Source organism: Alosa sapidissima, chromosome 4, assembly GCF_018492685.1.
Source record: "Alosa sapidissima isolate fAloSap1 chromosome 4, fAloSap1.pri, whole genome shotgun sequence".
Classification (NCBI taxonomy): Eukaryota; Metazoa; Chordata; class Actinopteri; order Clupeiformes; family Clupeidae; genus Alosa; species Alosa sapidissima.
Window position 1 is genome coordinate 28,352,583 of NC_055960.1, and position 17,422 is coordinate 28,370,004.

A 17,422-nucleotide genomic window follows, 5' to 3' on the forward strand; every position below is an offset into this window, starting at 1 on the left:
AGCTAATTATAATATAATACTTTTATTGTATCATATAATTGCACACACTCCCTTTGCGTGAGAGATTAATCCAAATTAATGTTTCACATGTGCACACAATAACACAATAACTCCTTCCAGCCCTACTTTGTAAAGCTATAAAGGAGGAACACTGACCCTACTCGTCCCATTCCTCCATGGGCGTAGATTTAGGGTGGGACGCTAAGGACTAGTCCTAATCAATATTTTAAGATGACAAAATTGTCCCCACCAATATTTTAGCTTATTTGTGCTGCTGATCATTCCGATAGCCAGCACAACAGGCTACAAGAAACGTCGTCATATGATTTGCTGAAAAACAAAGGGGGAGGGGGAAGGGTTATCTGACATGCACGCTACAGTAGGCCTACACGCACGGAAAATGTCAGGCTACTGTACTTGTTTGCACCGGCAGTCAAGCGAGCGGGTGTGTCAACGACAACGGTAAGTTAGGGCTGTCTGCCAATACACAGCCTATCCCATAAAAGGCCAGAGTAAAACATTGTGATATTCTCTTTGTCCTTCAGCATGTACATGTTTGCCCCTTTTTGTGGTTTGTAGATCAGCTATGCCACCCAAAAATACGAAGCTTTTTCATTGCAGTCTAGGCAAAATAATTAGCCATACAAACTGGCAACTGGTGACCAGGCTTTCAAATGCGGATTTTACTGTGTAAAATAGCATTAGCTGTTAGGATATTACCCAGGATATTGTCACAACGAACCTAGCTTCTGTAATCTTTCAACCAAAGTTAGGAGTCATGTTGAATAAGGGTGTGCCGCAGGGACAGTCACATAGGCTATAAGTCACCATCACTGACTGTTAGGCTAATTGGGCTACCAATCTTGCAGTAGCAATAAACAATGGATCCGAGACATTTTCCTGTTCCTATATTCTGTTTATGTAGGCTAATGTATTTGTGAATGTAGCCTGCACAATGCAAAGAAATAAAAGATAAACTGGTGCATTTCCATACTCATAGAAATAAACATTGCGAGACACTTATCTCTTCTATGATCTCATCCCAGAAAGATTTTCTTTGACTTGTTAGTTTTTTGAACATTTATTATATCTAATGACATGATGAATTTAAATCAAACATGATGAATTTAATCCACATATCCTTGCACTTGCGAAACTATTTTTCAGCATTCACGTTCCTCTTAAAGTGACAGGCACTCAATTAGATTTACACACCAAAGTGATGATATAGACAAGTGTACCCTAATAATTTAAATATCAATATGATGTAATCAAATTACTAAATATGTTTAGCTATTAGTAATCATGCAGATCATAAAATACTATACATAATTATCAATACAAATGTATAGTTTATATGAATTCCAAAATATGAAAAAGAAACCTATGACAACCATCACTTTCAATGTGTGTGTGTGTGTGTGGAGGGTCAATCAAATTATATGATTGCCACTGATGTGAATGATCTCACAAATCACACAAACCAAATGAAATTTTAAAAAATCGCAATAGTATCGAAATCGAGATTCTTCACTTGCTATTGGTATTGAAATGATAATGTTGGTATCGTGACAACAGGAGTTGTGGATGTGTCCCCACCAAAGCTGAGACCAAACCTACGCCCTTGCATTCCTCCCTCTCTCTCCATCTCTCTTCCTCTCCATCTCAGCATTGTGCGTTTGGTAGACTACAGCAGGATGTCAGGCCACTTCAGTAGCCATACAGACTTCATCCGTCATCGCGGTTATCGCGTTGCCCAGATCAACAAGGCAGGGTACGCTGTGGGAGGAGTGAAGATGGTGCAGGGGCATGCACGGTATGCGGTATCGGATTACGCGTACCGGGTCGGGGGCTGGTGCAACAGGCCGGCCGTGAGCGCTACACTCCGTACACATGTCGACTACGACAAGAGGCTCCTGACCCCCATCACCATGAATATCGACCCCGACTACAAGAATGTCCGCAATCAGGAGAAAGAGCAAATCAAAGTCCTGAACAACCGCTTCGCCTCCTTCATCGATAAAGTGAGTCTCTGTCAATCGATCTCTGCCTCTACCCAAAGTGCAGCGCTTCGGATTTTTCTTTCAAGTCAATAGAACCGAATGTGCTTTGATGTGTCATTTTTTGGAACATGATTCACTATGATTGTCAGATTTATCAGTGCTTCTGAGAGATCTTTTGTTATGCTTCAATAACAAGTAGGGATGTAACGGTATGAAAATTTAACATCACGGTTATAGTGACCAAAATTATCACGGTTTTCGGTATTATCACGGCATTTCTAAAAGTGTTTTCAATATGTTCAGAAAGCACTGATAGGCCTACACAAGCTGAAATAGTTTATAAGTGTCCCGTTCACTTTTTTCTTCATGTTTAATTGGCTATGTGCTTATAGCTTAACTTACCCTATAACTTGGAGTTAGCTATTTCTGTTATTTGGATGCAATGAGTGAGACCAAAGTAAGCGTTCAAAATAAAACTTTAGGCTACTGTATTCTCCTGATAACGTGAGTGGAATGGATTTAATGTGGACGTGAACATGATACAGTGCACATTTTGCGGTGAAAAAGTTCCGCCTTTTAAAATTAGGTGTAACCTAATCCGAATCATAGTTAAAACCATCAATTAGACAACAGAATCAGTAGGGTACCAGTATTGTTCCATTGTACCAGGCCTACTGTATGTCAAAAGCAGGCTCGGATGAAGCTGGGAAGGATTAAACACACGGTTTCCACACCGCGGTAATCAACAGTGATAATCATGATGTTTGAAATGAAAACGGTAATTATTATCGTCAACATTTTTATCGCGGTTTACCATTATACCGGTAATCGTTACATCCCTAATAACAAGTATACATTTAAAACAGTGATGTGGGTTCCTCCTGATATTGTAGAGAGTGTTATGCAGCGGCAGGGTCAGTGTTATATGTTTGGGTCTGATAAAAGCAGCAGCACCAGTGTTACAGTACCTCTTATTGTTTATTGTTACTGAGGATGCTTTTAAAACGGATTTTACATTAGGATTGTCACAAAATAACATACATTGATTGTAAGGATAATTAATGTGTCCATCATGTGTGTATCATGAACTGCTGACCGAATCTGCTTAGATGGAATGAATGAGAAGTTAAGAATGTCTTATAATGTACTAAATTAGCGCAGGAGAATTGTTGGGCAATTAAATCATTAAGTAATTAATAGGGTAATTGGGTATCGGAACTCCCCCTATTACCATCGGTCCCATATTTCCGCCGTCTTGCGTGTATGTGTCACTTAATATCCATTTCTATTCAAACCAAGACGGCGGACTCCTAAAGAAACGCAACCGCCCACACCATAGGTGTATCTAAATTAGCTATGTACCAAAAATTACATTTTACCGTGACTCGAAGAGCTGTAAACAGTTTTGTAAGGCTGTGTGTACACAACCGCTTGAAGCTCCAGTGGAATTTTAATTTCATGACGAGAATTCTCGGTCTAAGCGTTCATGTGCCGTTGAAATGGCGTAAATAGGCGACCCATCAGGCCAGCACTATAACTCCCTAATGCTCCCGATAAGAACCAAACCAGATTTTGTTCAAAAAATGTAAGGTTCATTTAGCAAATGTTATTTTGAAGTGTTAAAAAACATTGTTGTTTTAGAATTTCTGAACAAAAGTGGTAATAAATGGGGGTGTTACAATAGTTAGGTAAGGAAGCTTTATGGAGGTATAAAGTATAAGAAATATGTGAACTGAGAAGCTTTGATATAGACCATTTTCTTCACAGAGGGGGCGTAACCTGGAGCAGCAGAACAAGATGCTGGAGACCAAGTGGAGTCTCCTGCAGGACCAGACAACTTCTCATTCCAAAATCGACCAACTATTTGAGGCCTACATCAGTAACCTGCGCCACCACCTCGACTGTCTGGGTCATGACAAGGTCCGTCTGGAGGGAGACCTGCACAATATGCAAGAACTGGTGGAGGACTTCAAGAAGAAGTGAGAGGATATTCACACCAGGGCTTGAAAACGAAATTATTTTTCAAACGTTCCGTTCCGAACGGTTCAGGTAGGCCTATGTTTAACGTTTTCGTTCTTGCATGCGTTCCGCCACCAACATATCGGTCCTGAACCGGTTCGGAACGCAAAATATCGTTCGTTCTTAAAGTTCCGGCAGTGTTTGGCGGGCCTATCAAGTCTATTTTTGTGAACTTTACCTTAGAATAGACGTACTCATTATTTCCCCTTGATTTAGCCTATACCGTAGCTATGCCCAAAAATAATAAATCACAGGCGGCATCCAAAAACATTCAGATGGGCTATCCATCCCATAGCCTACAGACTTACTGTAAGCCTAACCTATGCCTATAAATAATTTCTTATCAAAAATATTTCTGGATACGTGCTAAACTCCTTACCTGGTTTTATCCATATGGATTTCTTCAAAGGCTTGCGCTATAATTTCCAACCTGTCTGTTGCTGACAAGGCCTATCTCAAATTTCCCGTTTAACTCTTCTACATAGAATAGGCTATAATTGCGTATAATTAAACATTTCAAATCCCGACTTTAAAACGACAAGGCGTGGACAGGCAAAATAGGCTATTACGCATAGGCTACAAACAATTTCCAAATAAGTTTCAGTAGCCTACGCTACGAGCTGGCCTAAGATCCGAAGTGGCAGACGGATAGGTAGGCCTAGTTGGCTACATAGCGGCTTGTTAGCTCACATTGTAGTGTATATGCGGGCTTGTTTTTCGCACAACCGGAAATAGTCTCCCTGACATAGGATATGCTTTTGTGAAATTTTATAAAATATATAGAGAACGAAAAAAAAACGTTATTAACCGGTTTTGTGGATTTCAGAATAACGTTTCTGTTCCGGAACAGTTGAAGACCATTTTGTTTTCGTTTCCGTTTCTGCTCCTCGTAAAATTCCGTAAAATTCCGTTCGTTTTCGGTTTTCGTTTTCGTTCCTTGAACCGGTTCGGAGCCCTGATTCACACACACACAGACACAAACACACACACACAGCTCTGATATACACATACACACAGCTCTGACAATAGTCTTTATGGCATGATACGCTAACTGTCTGTTGTTCAGATACGAGGATGAGATCAACAAGCGCATTAGCTGTGAGAATGAATTTGTGCTCTTGCAGAAGGTGAGAGTTCCCTCATGGCCACACTCATACACCTTACACACACATCCACATATACGATCACAGCACACACACATGATCACGTCCACATATACGATCACAGCACACACACATGATCACACCCAAATACACAATCACAGCATACACACATGATCAAATCCACACGCCTCACACTCACATGATCACACCCACATATACACTCCCCCTATAGGCTACTTACTATATATATCCCAGATACTCACACAAGTTCATATCCATATAACAACGTCCCCCAACACACACACACACATATTCACAACTCCTTGTCTGTTATGTTGCCAGGACTCAGAGGACGCCAAGATGGCTGCATGGGAGCTGAAGGCAACACTGGACAATCTGAATGATGAGGTCCACTTCCTCAGGAAGCTCTATGACTTGGTACTTTCACTCACACACTTACACACTGCATGCATGTCTTTATCTGTAATGTACACTGTTGACTGTCATGACCATGAGAACTTACCAATGTGTGTGTGTGTGTGTGTGTGTGTGTGTGTGTGTTTGTGTGTGTGTGTGTGTGTGCGTGTGTGTGTGTGATTATAGGAACTGCAAGAGCTGCAAGCCCAGATAAAGGACACATCCGTGGTGGTGGAGATGGACAACAGCAGGAATCTAGACATGGACGCCATCGTGGGGCTGAGGTCAAAGCCCAGTATGAGGACATCACCAACCGCAGCAAGGCTGAGGCTGAAACCTGGTACAAACAGAAGGAATGGCCCTGCATCATATTCCTCGAATACACGCACAATCACTCACACACACACACACACACACACACACACACACGCACACACATAACAAGTCTTCCTCTGTGTTGTAAGTTTGTACAAAGTGTTTTCCTTTCCCTTGAATAACAAGTGAGTGTGTTTGTGTGTGTTCAGTATGAAGAGATGCAGGTGTCTGTCACTAAGTCCAGCAGTGAAATGCAATCCTCCAAAGCTGAGATTGCTGAGTGCAACCGCATAATCACAAGGATTCATTCAGAAATCGACACCATCAAAGGACAGGTAGCCTATGACCGAATGCACTCACATATGCACACCTACGTATTTAACCATCCTTAACCTTTGGGCCACCCTTATTCAGCGGGAAAAGCTAGAGACACAGATCGTAGAGGCAGAGGAGTGTGGACAGCGGGCAGTGACAAAGGCCCGTGGCAGCATCAAGGACCTGGAGGCTGCCCTCCAGCGCACCAAGCAGGACATGGCAAAACAGGTGCGCGAGTACCAGGAGCTCATGAATGTCAAGTTAGCGCTGGACATCGAGATCGCCACCTACAGGAAGCTGCTGGAAGGAGAGGAGAGCAGGTGAGACTGGCATGATACTGTACTACCACTATATATTTTACTGCCTCTACAAATGCCACCACTACTACTACTGCTGCTGCTGCTACTCATAACGATAACAGTCATCATCATCATTTTACAAAGATGTTTCATATGGAGAAAAAAAGAGATGAAAAAATAAGCCTAGTATCATGACGTTAGACTGTATAACTAATGATAACTACAATAAACCTGATATGCAAAATTCAATATTATTTGTAGAGCCAACTCACAAACATGAATATGTCACATAGATAGATAGATAGATAGATAGATACTTTATTGATCCCCAAGGGGAAATTCAAGAAACATACAGGACATTAAACAAATCAAATAGAGCAGTAAGAACATATTCCATATTCAAAGATTAAAATTAAACTTAAAAAAAAAAAAGGAAATTGTGTAGCAATAGACTGAGTGGAGTTAATACGCTTTTAATAATGAGACTGTTTTGAATAATGATCTCTCTTCCTGTGACCCCTACACTAGACTGGTACATGGCTTCCAAGCCATCGCCAAGCACAGATGTGAGTAATCATCTATCTCTCTCTCTCACACACACACACACACAGAGAGAGAGAGAAATCCACACACATGCTTACACACTAATTCAAGACTGACACTTCTCTTCTTGCAGCCACAAACTACGCGTTCCCTTTGGAGACCTCGGGCATGACCCTTGACCTCCACTCCCCAAGCCCGATGGAATCTTCGCGCTACAGCCTAGCTCCTCATCCATGACCGCAGGGACCTCAAGGGACATCGGTGAAAGTGTCCCAGTCAAGGGCCCAACAGCAGAGGAGTTGATATTAGGGCTGGTTGATATGGCTTAAAAAAAATCTCAGATTTTTTCACACCAAACCCGATTTTGTCCTTTTATCCTATATGAGCTGGTAATTGCATAGGTTACAATGTGCGAATTGTAGGCTGTTTATTTGGACCTTTTGACCTTTCTGTCTCTAATATATGTTATACCTTGTCCTCTTTGAATGGCTGTGTGCATGAAATAACCAGTCACATAACATAGCCTAAACAATAGCAATATTATCTGGCTAATGCATTTCATGTCTAGGCCTAGTCTGTTTTCTTTGATGTGAAGGCCTATTAGTGAAAAAACTGGCTGTGTCACTACTTGAGTCCCAAAGTTGGAAAATGTACCATGTTTCTATTGTTGCACATATAGCTGCCAAATATACCCCATGGTCAACAACCACTTGAAAAATCATACCAAGAGTGGGGAACATGCCAAATATACCCCATGGTCAACAACCACTTGAAAAATCATACCAAGAGTGGGGAACATGCCAAATATACCCCATGGTCAACAACCACTTGAAAAATCATACCAAGAATAGGGAACATGCTATGTTGGCAATCAAAAATTACTTATTTGTCTGCCTGATCCTCAACAGCTGTCTCAAAGTTATTGGGAGGGTATTTTGTAAACATTCTGTTCATGAAATTTAATTGTGGCATACTGTATGTTTTACAATCAGAAATGATCATATTATGTCCGATAGAGAGAGTAGATTAGCTGGAAACAGCTGTCACGGTTTGCAGGTTTTCACCAGTATCAAGCACCAACCTTTAATCACCTTAATAATTTACGTAATAATTCATCCATCTGTTAGCTATATATTTTTCTGATAATGATGATGATTAGCCTTTATTGCCTCCTAAGATAAATTATTTTGTGCAATCTGGAGACAGAATAAAGTGGATGCACACAGGCAGCCAGTGGTGGGTAGTAATGCGTTACAAGTAACGCAAATGAGTAAAAAAAGTACTTTTTTCGGGTAACGAATACTTTCCAAGTTCCTTTTTTAAGGCTGTAATTTTACTCTTACTCGAGTAAATATTTGAACTAGAATTTGTACTCTTTACTCAGTTACATTTCCCATTGGGCCTTCATTAAAATGAGCATTTCGATAGAAGTAGGCTACACATATCTTCGTTGACTATAACACAAGCATACATGTTAGCGACACGCCCTCCCTAGGTTGCAACATTGTTGCGATTACACAGCAGAGAAGGGAGTCGGCCGTTATGTTGGTACTGAGGACTAGAAACGCCATGGATGCAGAGATGAACGTTAGTAGCCTACTACCAAAAGCAGCCCCCACTCCCATGGTCAACGTCTGGCCACATCTGCAACACTGTTCCGTCCCATGCGAAGGAAGGGAGACAACCGTATAATGAAAGGAATGTGTCAGCCTAAGCATAACAATATCAGCCTTCAAAATGTTGAGGTATTATTTTCTATCAGTGGTTCTCGTAGTGCTACTTAGCGAGCTAGTACTAGCTGTAGGCTATTCGACTGAAACAAAGGCTATTTCTTGACATAACTCAGGGGTCTCCAAAAATGGTGCCCGCGGGAGAATAGTTATTATACAATGCGTGAACAAAACAGGCATGAACTTTTTTAAAAAAAGTTTGCATGGTAGTTTGTGATTGTGAACCGTGGCACTGAGGATGAAGAATCTTTTATGGTATGTTGGTCTCAAGGGCCCACATCAATCCCCAAGCCCCCCCCCGGTAAAAAATGAAAATGCAATATTATTCTGCTTTAATCGCCCCTATCTTCAGTTAAGATGTTCAGAAACTGCACCAATTTTATGTGTATGATTGACCTGGCATTCTCTGGGGGTATGCCAAGTTTTGTAGAATTTCATCCATGGGGGGGTCTAAAAACAATTAGGTTATGTGTACATTTAGTGACTGTACACTCATTGGCCTGTAGATGGCGGTGCACACATATACACATGCACACACACACAGGCACCCACATACTATCGGTATTAGAACGGCCGATACATAATTACAAATTCAGTAGGATTAAAAGAAAGCCAAAATAAATATTCATCATCATCATGATGGCTGCATTTCCAGTATTGGCGATAAGTAGTCGTTTGTCCACTAGATGGCGCGTCGTTGCAGTGAGACGTAATTTTGTTGGAAGCTAAAGCATTAATGCCAGAGCCATATAAAGGTAGAGTTGCGACAATGGGTGTTCAAAATTCGTTAAGGTCACGTGGTTCATGTAAACTTCAAATAGTTCCCGGAAGTGATTGACAATGGATTAGAATGCATTAAATAGGCTACTGTTCAATGATAGACAGAGCCACGATTTTGGTTAATTGACAGTCAATAAATGCATTGATATACAATATTTATAACACAGTGTAATTATTGTGTAAACTATGTAGTTATCCTACCATTACAACAATATTAAATTAAATTCCAGACCTTATATCTTAGCCTGCTATATAAGGTGACGTTTTTTTCCGCCCTTTTACGTATGTGTCACTTAATATTAATTTCTGTACAAAAGAAGAGATTCTTTAGAAAACGCAATTGCACCCACCCCATAAGTGTATCTAAATTATCGCTATATAAAATAAATGACCTCGTACAGTGACTCGAAAAGCTGTAAACAGTGTTTTTGAGACTGCGTGTAGCCTACAAAAGCGCATGGAGCTCCTGTGAAATTTTGATTGCAACGAGAAACTGTAACACAGCTAGTCTAACATTACTTGTTTGAGCTTTCTACCCCGCGTTTCCTCTGGTAGTCACTGATCTGAGCTAATGAGCGAATTACCTAGCCAAGCCTAGCCTATCGTCGCGGCAGAATAAAAAAAGTTTAAAAGTTTTTTAACATCTCCAGTGTAATGGTGGGCATTCTAAGTTAACCGTAGCATTAGACCTACCTATTTAGTAACCCCATGGTAATGCGAGTGATCATAATAAAATATAAAACGTGACATGTAAGTCCTTCGATAAATAACCAGGATATGAATTCATAAACATGAACAGCATTTTGTCATCGTTTGTCATTCACCGTGCTGTGAACAGCAGATGCTAGGCTAAAGAGCTTGAGATTCAGACAAGTGAGCACCTGGAAATGGTGTGCATTGTGTCAGAAAATAGCAATTTGATCAGTGATCATGCATCATCAGCGCAAGCTTGGTTTGAAACTTTCTGGGGATGGGGATTTTGCACGATCCTTCATCACTGGGCTAGTGTGCCCTGCTGTGTTAATATGACCTGCTGATGCTAACAGCTGCAGCTCCCTCAAATCTAAGTTCTCTCATGCATAGGCTAGCTTTTGCCAATGAAAATGAATGCAAAATAAAAAAAAAAACAGTCCTGCTCCGAACTGAAGAAACGTTTACGTTACCAACAATGTTAACAAACTCAGTTTCACTGCTGCAAGTAGGCCTACAAAGTTGGCTGTAAATATGCTTCGCCATATTTAACGAACCAGCTAGCTTTGTGATAACAAAATCTTACCTTTTATGTGTTTAGTCCACTGAAAGTTATCCACATATCAAACGATTAAATCCACAGTTATGGAGGAATTGTTTTGGGGAAGCAGTTGCGCTTTATCCCACTTTTGCTGCCCTTTTTAAAATTAAACCACTTAAATCCATAGCCTAGATGAGCATTGCATAACGTTACAACTATGTTGACATGATGGTAAAGCTAAATGCCCAAGACACGTCACGTCATAAAAGTTGTAGGCTACAAACGCAAAAACTTAATGACAGCTCGTTTGTGGTGTTGCCTAGTGCTGCCTAATTGAAATGGTATAGGCAAGGTTTATCTTATATTAGGTTATTATGTGTGGCACATTTATTGGGCTTTAGCCTCTTTTAATTTATTTGATAAGGAACTGATAAAAACTGAGCAGCAGAAAAGCTGTCATAGTCGATACATAAATAGTTTATTATTATAATTAGGTTATTAATACTATTACTTTACTACTATTACTGTTGTTACTGTTATTATTATTCGGATGAGCCAATAATGTAAATCTGAGTCTGAAATGTTGGCTACAAACAGTCTGTAACTGCACTGCTGCTATTATAAATTGTTAACTTTCGGGAACTATTTGAGGCTTCCATTAGCCGCCATTGTTGAAAAAAAATGGAACATTAGCGTCAATGGAGTTGTCGCAACTCTACCTTTATATGGCTCTGATTAATGCCATCTTACTCCCTCTATGGCTACGGCAGAGCCTACTAGCATAGCAACATGCTAACACATTCGCGCCGCGCGCCAGAGCGTTTGAGTGCACATACCGACGCGGGAGAGGTATGACTCAACTCGTGAAAGTTAAGGTAAGAACCTATTTTTTACAGTCTATGGTAAGAACATATATTACTACTGATTTTGGGTGTCGTGTTCCTTTAAAAGTGGGTTGGAAAAACAATGGACGCTTCATACAAGGAGTGCAGTTTACTGCAGAGAACATCTAATAAGGATGACGTTCAAATGAAATGTAATTTCCATTTCTTCTTGAAGCCGAAATAAGGATGTTTATCGGACATGCTTGGTTTTTACTGCAGGTACGTTAATCTTATAATATCAATAAGGACCTAGGTAATGTTACTGTTAGCGTTGGTTGAGTGATGGAGGTCAATTTGATTGATTGCATTTGTAGAAAACTATAAATGCGGTTATACCAAGCAAATTGATAGCAGCACTGTAATTGGATCTTTCGACTGTCATTGGTTGCACGTGCTACAAAAATCATTCTGTGCAATGGAAGATTTACCAACGTTACACCGGTCTGATACAGTTTTGCCTATACATGCGTGAGACTGAGACGCATGTTTATTTTGTTTTAAGTGCGTGCAGGGTGTGAGAGGGGAATCGATGTGCTTTGATTCCAGCTTGGTAGTTGTAGTCTGTGAAATTAAAAAGCACGTGTGTGTGAAGTATCCAATGCAATCCAATTTCATTATGGCTGCTTTAGCAACACATCTTAAGCTACTGTGTAGTGGGTCCCATTTAGAAGTGGCTACTTCATTCGCGCTTTCCTTGACTCATGGAGCTGCGTGAATTTTATTACAACTTTTCGCCACGATATGGCAGTTTAAGTCCGCTTGATACTGTAAGGCGTAAGCCATTGGTTTCCAAAGGAGATTTTATTTGTGTCGCCAGCATAGCCTATTGACAATTTATGTTGTAGGCTAAATAGGCCTACCTTATAAGTAGCTTAGGGAAGCTATCAGCTTTCTATTAGGATCTAGTTTGTTAGTTACAGTTTTGTCATAACTCCCTGATGCATTTTTGCATTTAGAATAGCCAGAGCGTGGATATCTCAATCGGAAAATTAAACAATATCGGGTGCCTATGGACTAGGCTGGGTGAACCCAGCCTGATCTGCCCGCTATTTATTTTTTGATTTCTTAAAAGATTGAGCTTGGTCTGGTGAAAGCCAGACTAGCCATGGACCTCAGTTACACAATGCAAGGGAACATGAATCAGCCTATATTTGCACAAACAATAACGGACAACAGCTCTTCAACTTTGGCCCGTTAAAATGTGTATGAACAGTCTACGACGCATTTCATCAAGGCCCATTTCGACATGTCAGTTATTTGCACCACTGGTTAGATGTAAAACAGCATTTTGTTTCAGACTACTGTTACTTAATTTGTGCATTAACAATAACGTTTCAGACTACTGTTACTTAATTTGTGCATTGACAATAAAGTATTACATGAACTAAAGATGACTAAAATCTTATGTAGAAGAAGAAACATTCACAAAAAATCCATCCATCCAAAAATGACCTTTGTTTTTGATAGCTGTTGAAAACGGCATGGAACTAACAGAGATGTTTCGAGTGCTTTAAATAGCAACCACAAGCTTCGAGTCAAGAGTGGGGGATGGAGTAAAATATGGAGACAAATTGAAGTGTGATTTCTTTTCGAGGAACGGATGTACAGGACTGAGCGGCGGGCATATTTTGTACCGCAATGCAGTACATCTAGTATTTAATTTATACTACTCTAAACCACCTTCTGAAAACAACTGTACACTGTCTACACTGCACTATATCTTTTGTCTGTCTATGCACCAAGTACTTTGTATATCATATTGCACTTTTCTGCTTTTTTGCACTTCTGGTTAGACACAAACTGCATTTTGTTGTCTCTGTACTTGGACTCTGCACAATGACAAAGTTGAATCTAATCTAATCACCTGCATTCGCCACTCTCCCATTTTCCCACTGTCTGGATGACTCGGTCCTCTTTTATGGAGTTTACCCAGTTTCATTATGTACTGCCACCTGCTGTCTGTAGCACTTGTGTTCTCAGTCTAAGTGTATCTAAGCAATTTTAGCAAGGTGGACTGGGAACATACAAAATTGCATGTACCGTCACCAGCATGACAGTAACCTCTGTCTCACTGAGCCTGTGAAGACACTCCCAGATTCTTTACTGATTGCATTGAACAGGGCTGATCTCAGCCGTTTTTTAAAATGTTTCTTAATTCCTCTTTATTTGATCTCTTCATTGGGGCTGGAACCTGTGAACTGTGAATAACACATGCTGGCCTTTTTGTCTTGTATTAATGAACTGTTACACTTACTTATGCCAAAAACCAATGTTTGTTTTTTAACGATCAGAAACAAACCTACAAACTTGCACTTTTCAATGTTTATGGAACTTTTCTAACAGATATTGAACCCAGTTACACCATTTCCTTTACTTATTCCAAACCAATGTCTGTTTATCAAACTTTATTTTTGAGGGCACTGAACTTAAATATGAAAACACTTGAAAATGTGTATGGAATTACAACTACATTTAACTCATTACAACTTGTATCAAACCAGTTTTTGTCTATGCTGTCAAACATTATGAATTATGTTCCCAGTTTTGATGTGGGATGTCATCACTTTATATGATATACAGTATCAGAATATTCTATTACTGTTAAGCCACTATGAATATTAAAATACACACAACCGTGTTTCCTGTATCAGCTCTTCTACTCTGAGTCAATTTACTCAGGTTTGTCACTCAACCACGTAGCCTACTTGGAATAGCCTACCCCTCAGGTGTCTGAATGGCTGATCTCACACTCGATCAGTAAGAAAAATGTGGGCAGGGGAAGTGGTTGAGCACTGCTCTTCCATGCCCACATCCACGGCTGAAGTGCCCTTGAGCAAGGCACCTAACCCCCTTACTGCTCCCCCAGCGCTGCTGTAGCCGGTAGCTCACTGCTTGGGGGTAGTGTGTGCTTCACCTCACTGTGTGTTCACTGTGTGCTGTATGTGTTTCACTGATTCACAGATTTGGATAAATGCAGAGTCCAAATTTCCCTCACGGGATCAAAAGAGTGTATATATACTTATATACAGAATATATACAGAAAGGTTCCATAAACATTTACATGAGATCAGCCAGGGAAGGTGGGGTGAACAGTCTGTGGTTGGGGTGAGAACAGTCTTTGATGATGCTGCGCGCCTTACGCAAGCATCGCTTGCCCTGGATGGCCTCGATGGAGGAGAGTGAGGAACCGGTGATGCGTTGGGCAGTTTTCACACCCTCTGCAGTGCTTTCCGGTCATGGGCAGAGCAGTTGCCTTACCAAAAAGGTGATGAAGGTGGAGCTCATAAATCAAATATTCAGTCACAGTCTAGCAGATGCCCTGCAGTAATGCAATGTAAAGCTACACCTTCCTCAGTTCCAGGGGTGTGAGGAGACCGTTCAGCTCATTCGTGGTAGTCCTTGAGCAAGGCAGTTGTTCTGGGGAGATATAAAATAAATAAATGAATAAAAAGGGATTTGAGATGCATCTTATTTTTGTTAGAGTGAATTACATGTGAATAATACAGTGTTGGGCAAGCTACTTGGGAATTGTAGTGAGCTAAACTATCAGTTACTCTGCCATGAATAAAACTTCACTACACAAAACTACCACCCCAGTCAAATGTAGCAAGCTTAGTAACAAACACAGCGGTAGGCTAGTTCATTACATAGGAAGCTACTTTAAATTGTGCTAATTTCACATGACAAAAGTGTAGCTTGTTTGGCCAAGCTACTTCATATAAAGAAGTTAAGCTATTGAAAAGTTACTTTATTTAGGAAATAGTGAAGCTACCACCAACACACTTATTACTAGCTAAGCTACAAGTAGCAACTGCCCGATAATAGGCTACAGTCTGTGCCACTTGTGTAAAATTCGCCGGCCAATGTTATATTAGTAATATTTGATTCATTTCTACAATAGCATTCTTGTGTCAGTTGTAATGTAAGTCAGTGTAATGGAATATGACTCATCGAGTCTCAGTTCATAGCCGGGTGAACATCTGAACACCTAGCAAGTAGCCTAGCTAGCTGGCTACGATTTACATACAATAACAAAGATCCTTGCTCCTTTTCAACTCTCTGGTAATATTGCATTCACAAAATACAACCAATAGTACGATAATGTTAAATCTTACTTGTGAAAAGTAATCCCCCGAGCCCTGTTTGCGATGGTCCGCCGATTTGAGCAGGAATATGCTGCACATTGCTCTGGCATCTCTCTGCTGCAACTATAGCGGCTGCATTTACTGTTTCCAGCAGCCAATGCCGTGTCTACTCTGGCACAAAGGCTCTGGCATTGCAGCAAATCACCCAGACGTCATTTTTTTACCTCTGACGTCAGACGCAAAGTTTTTGCGCGTGGCACACGTAAAAATTTGACGTCTGACGCTCAGCCGTCTATTTTTTACTCCTGAAGAAGTAAAAAATCTACACGTGGAGGCGTTATTTTGACAGACGTTTTGTCTTGAACGGCTTGCCATATTTTTCAGGCATCTGACCGACCGGGTTGATACTTCAGCGTGAGAAATCAGGGGTGTGGCTAGGGTTGCCACCTGTCCAGGATTTTCCTGATTGTCCCGGATTTTCATGGTCTGTCCAGGAAAATAAAAATAAAAATCCTGGACACTGAATGTCCCGGATTTTTGTACATGATGCGCAAAATGTGTATTTCAGTTTAATTGAAGCGTGCCTACGTCCATAAACGTATGCACAGCCTTATTGGCTCTAAAATGACGTAGCATAACATGGGTGGTGGTGGTGGAGACTTGCACCGGGTCCTTGGGCAACTACACTACGCCACTGGCCGGCAACACCACCTGCTTGCACAGAAAAGTGGCCTCACTCACAGCACCTGTCACCACATCAGGTCCGTAGAGTACTGCAACACTATTGCCACTGAGGTACCACTTCAACAGCAGGTCCTAGACAAAATGCGCTAGAGCAGGGGTGGGCAAACTTTTTGGCTCAAGGGCCACATTGGGTTTTGAAAAATGGCCGGCGGGCCGCACAACGGCCAACGGTCATTTAGTATCAAAAGTATGCTTTAAAATATTAATTGCTAATGCTGCTAATTTGATACTGTTTAACAAATGTATAAATTGTGCACTGTCGCTTTAAGGACAGTTTATAAATGGTCAGTAGTGGGAACTACTGTTGCCTTTATGATTTCCTTTTAAAAGTTTCTTATAAGAAGGAGATATCAATTATCAACAATGACAAGCCAGCTGGAACCTGCCGCTCTCTCTCCCTCTCGTGAGCGCAGACGCGTTCCCAATTAAATGGAGTAGCATTACGTTCAAGTTAGATCTGCTGCAATGGAGATAACTAATAGTAGGCCTATCATCTCTATTTAACATGATGTTTTGACATTGACATTGTAAACATTCTCTGAGGAGAGTGAAAAGCAGTTTGCAGTAAAGCTAACCAACGTTGTCTCTATCGCAGGAAAAAGCGAACAGCCTGATAACCAAATGAAATGCTCGGCGGGCCAGATACGGCCCGCGGGCCGCAGTTTGCCCACCCCTGCTCTAGAGCAAATTTTTTAATCACTCCAAGGTGGCAGTGTGTAGACCCTCTTGTGTGTGTTGGTGGAACTGGGTGGTTCTAAAAGTAATATTTGCCTTTCAATCTACCAAGGCTACTACAGCACCTTGGGCAGGTTAACTCACATGAGCAAAAAGAACACCTGGCATTGCCCCTGTGCAAAGGGAAGCACATCTTGTCCTCACCAACATATTGTGAAGAGTCACCTTTTTCAGACAGAAAAAACACCTTTTCATGACTGCACCACCAACCACAGCATC

At 40.9% G+C, this 17,422-nt stretch overlaps 1 protein-coding gene across 1 annotated transcript; it reads left to right on the forward strand.

The window, feature by feature from the left end:
* The first annotated feature begins 1,674 nt into the window (after positions 1-1,674).
* Positions 1,675-8,926, forward strand: LOC121707307 (keratin, type II cytoskeletal 8-like). The gene is given in 10 exon segments (XM_042089777.1): positions 1,675-2,024; positions 3,771-3,982; positions 5,089-5,149; positions 5,468-5,563; positions 5,729-5,818; positions 5,821-5,895; positions 6,067-6,192; positions 6,272-6,492; positions 7,000-7,037; positions 7,148-8,926. Coding segments are annotated over 10 exon segments (1,350 nt in total). The 5' UTR covers positions 1,675-1,697; the 3' UTR covers positions 7,252-8,926.
* The last annotated feature ends 8,496 nt before the right edge of the window (positions 8,927-17,422 follow it).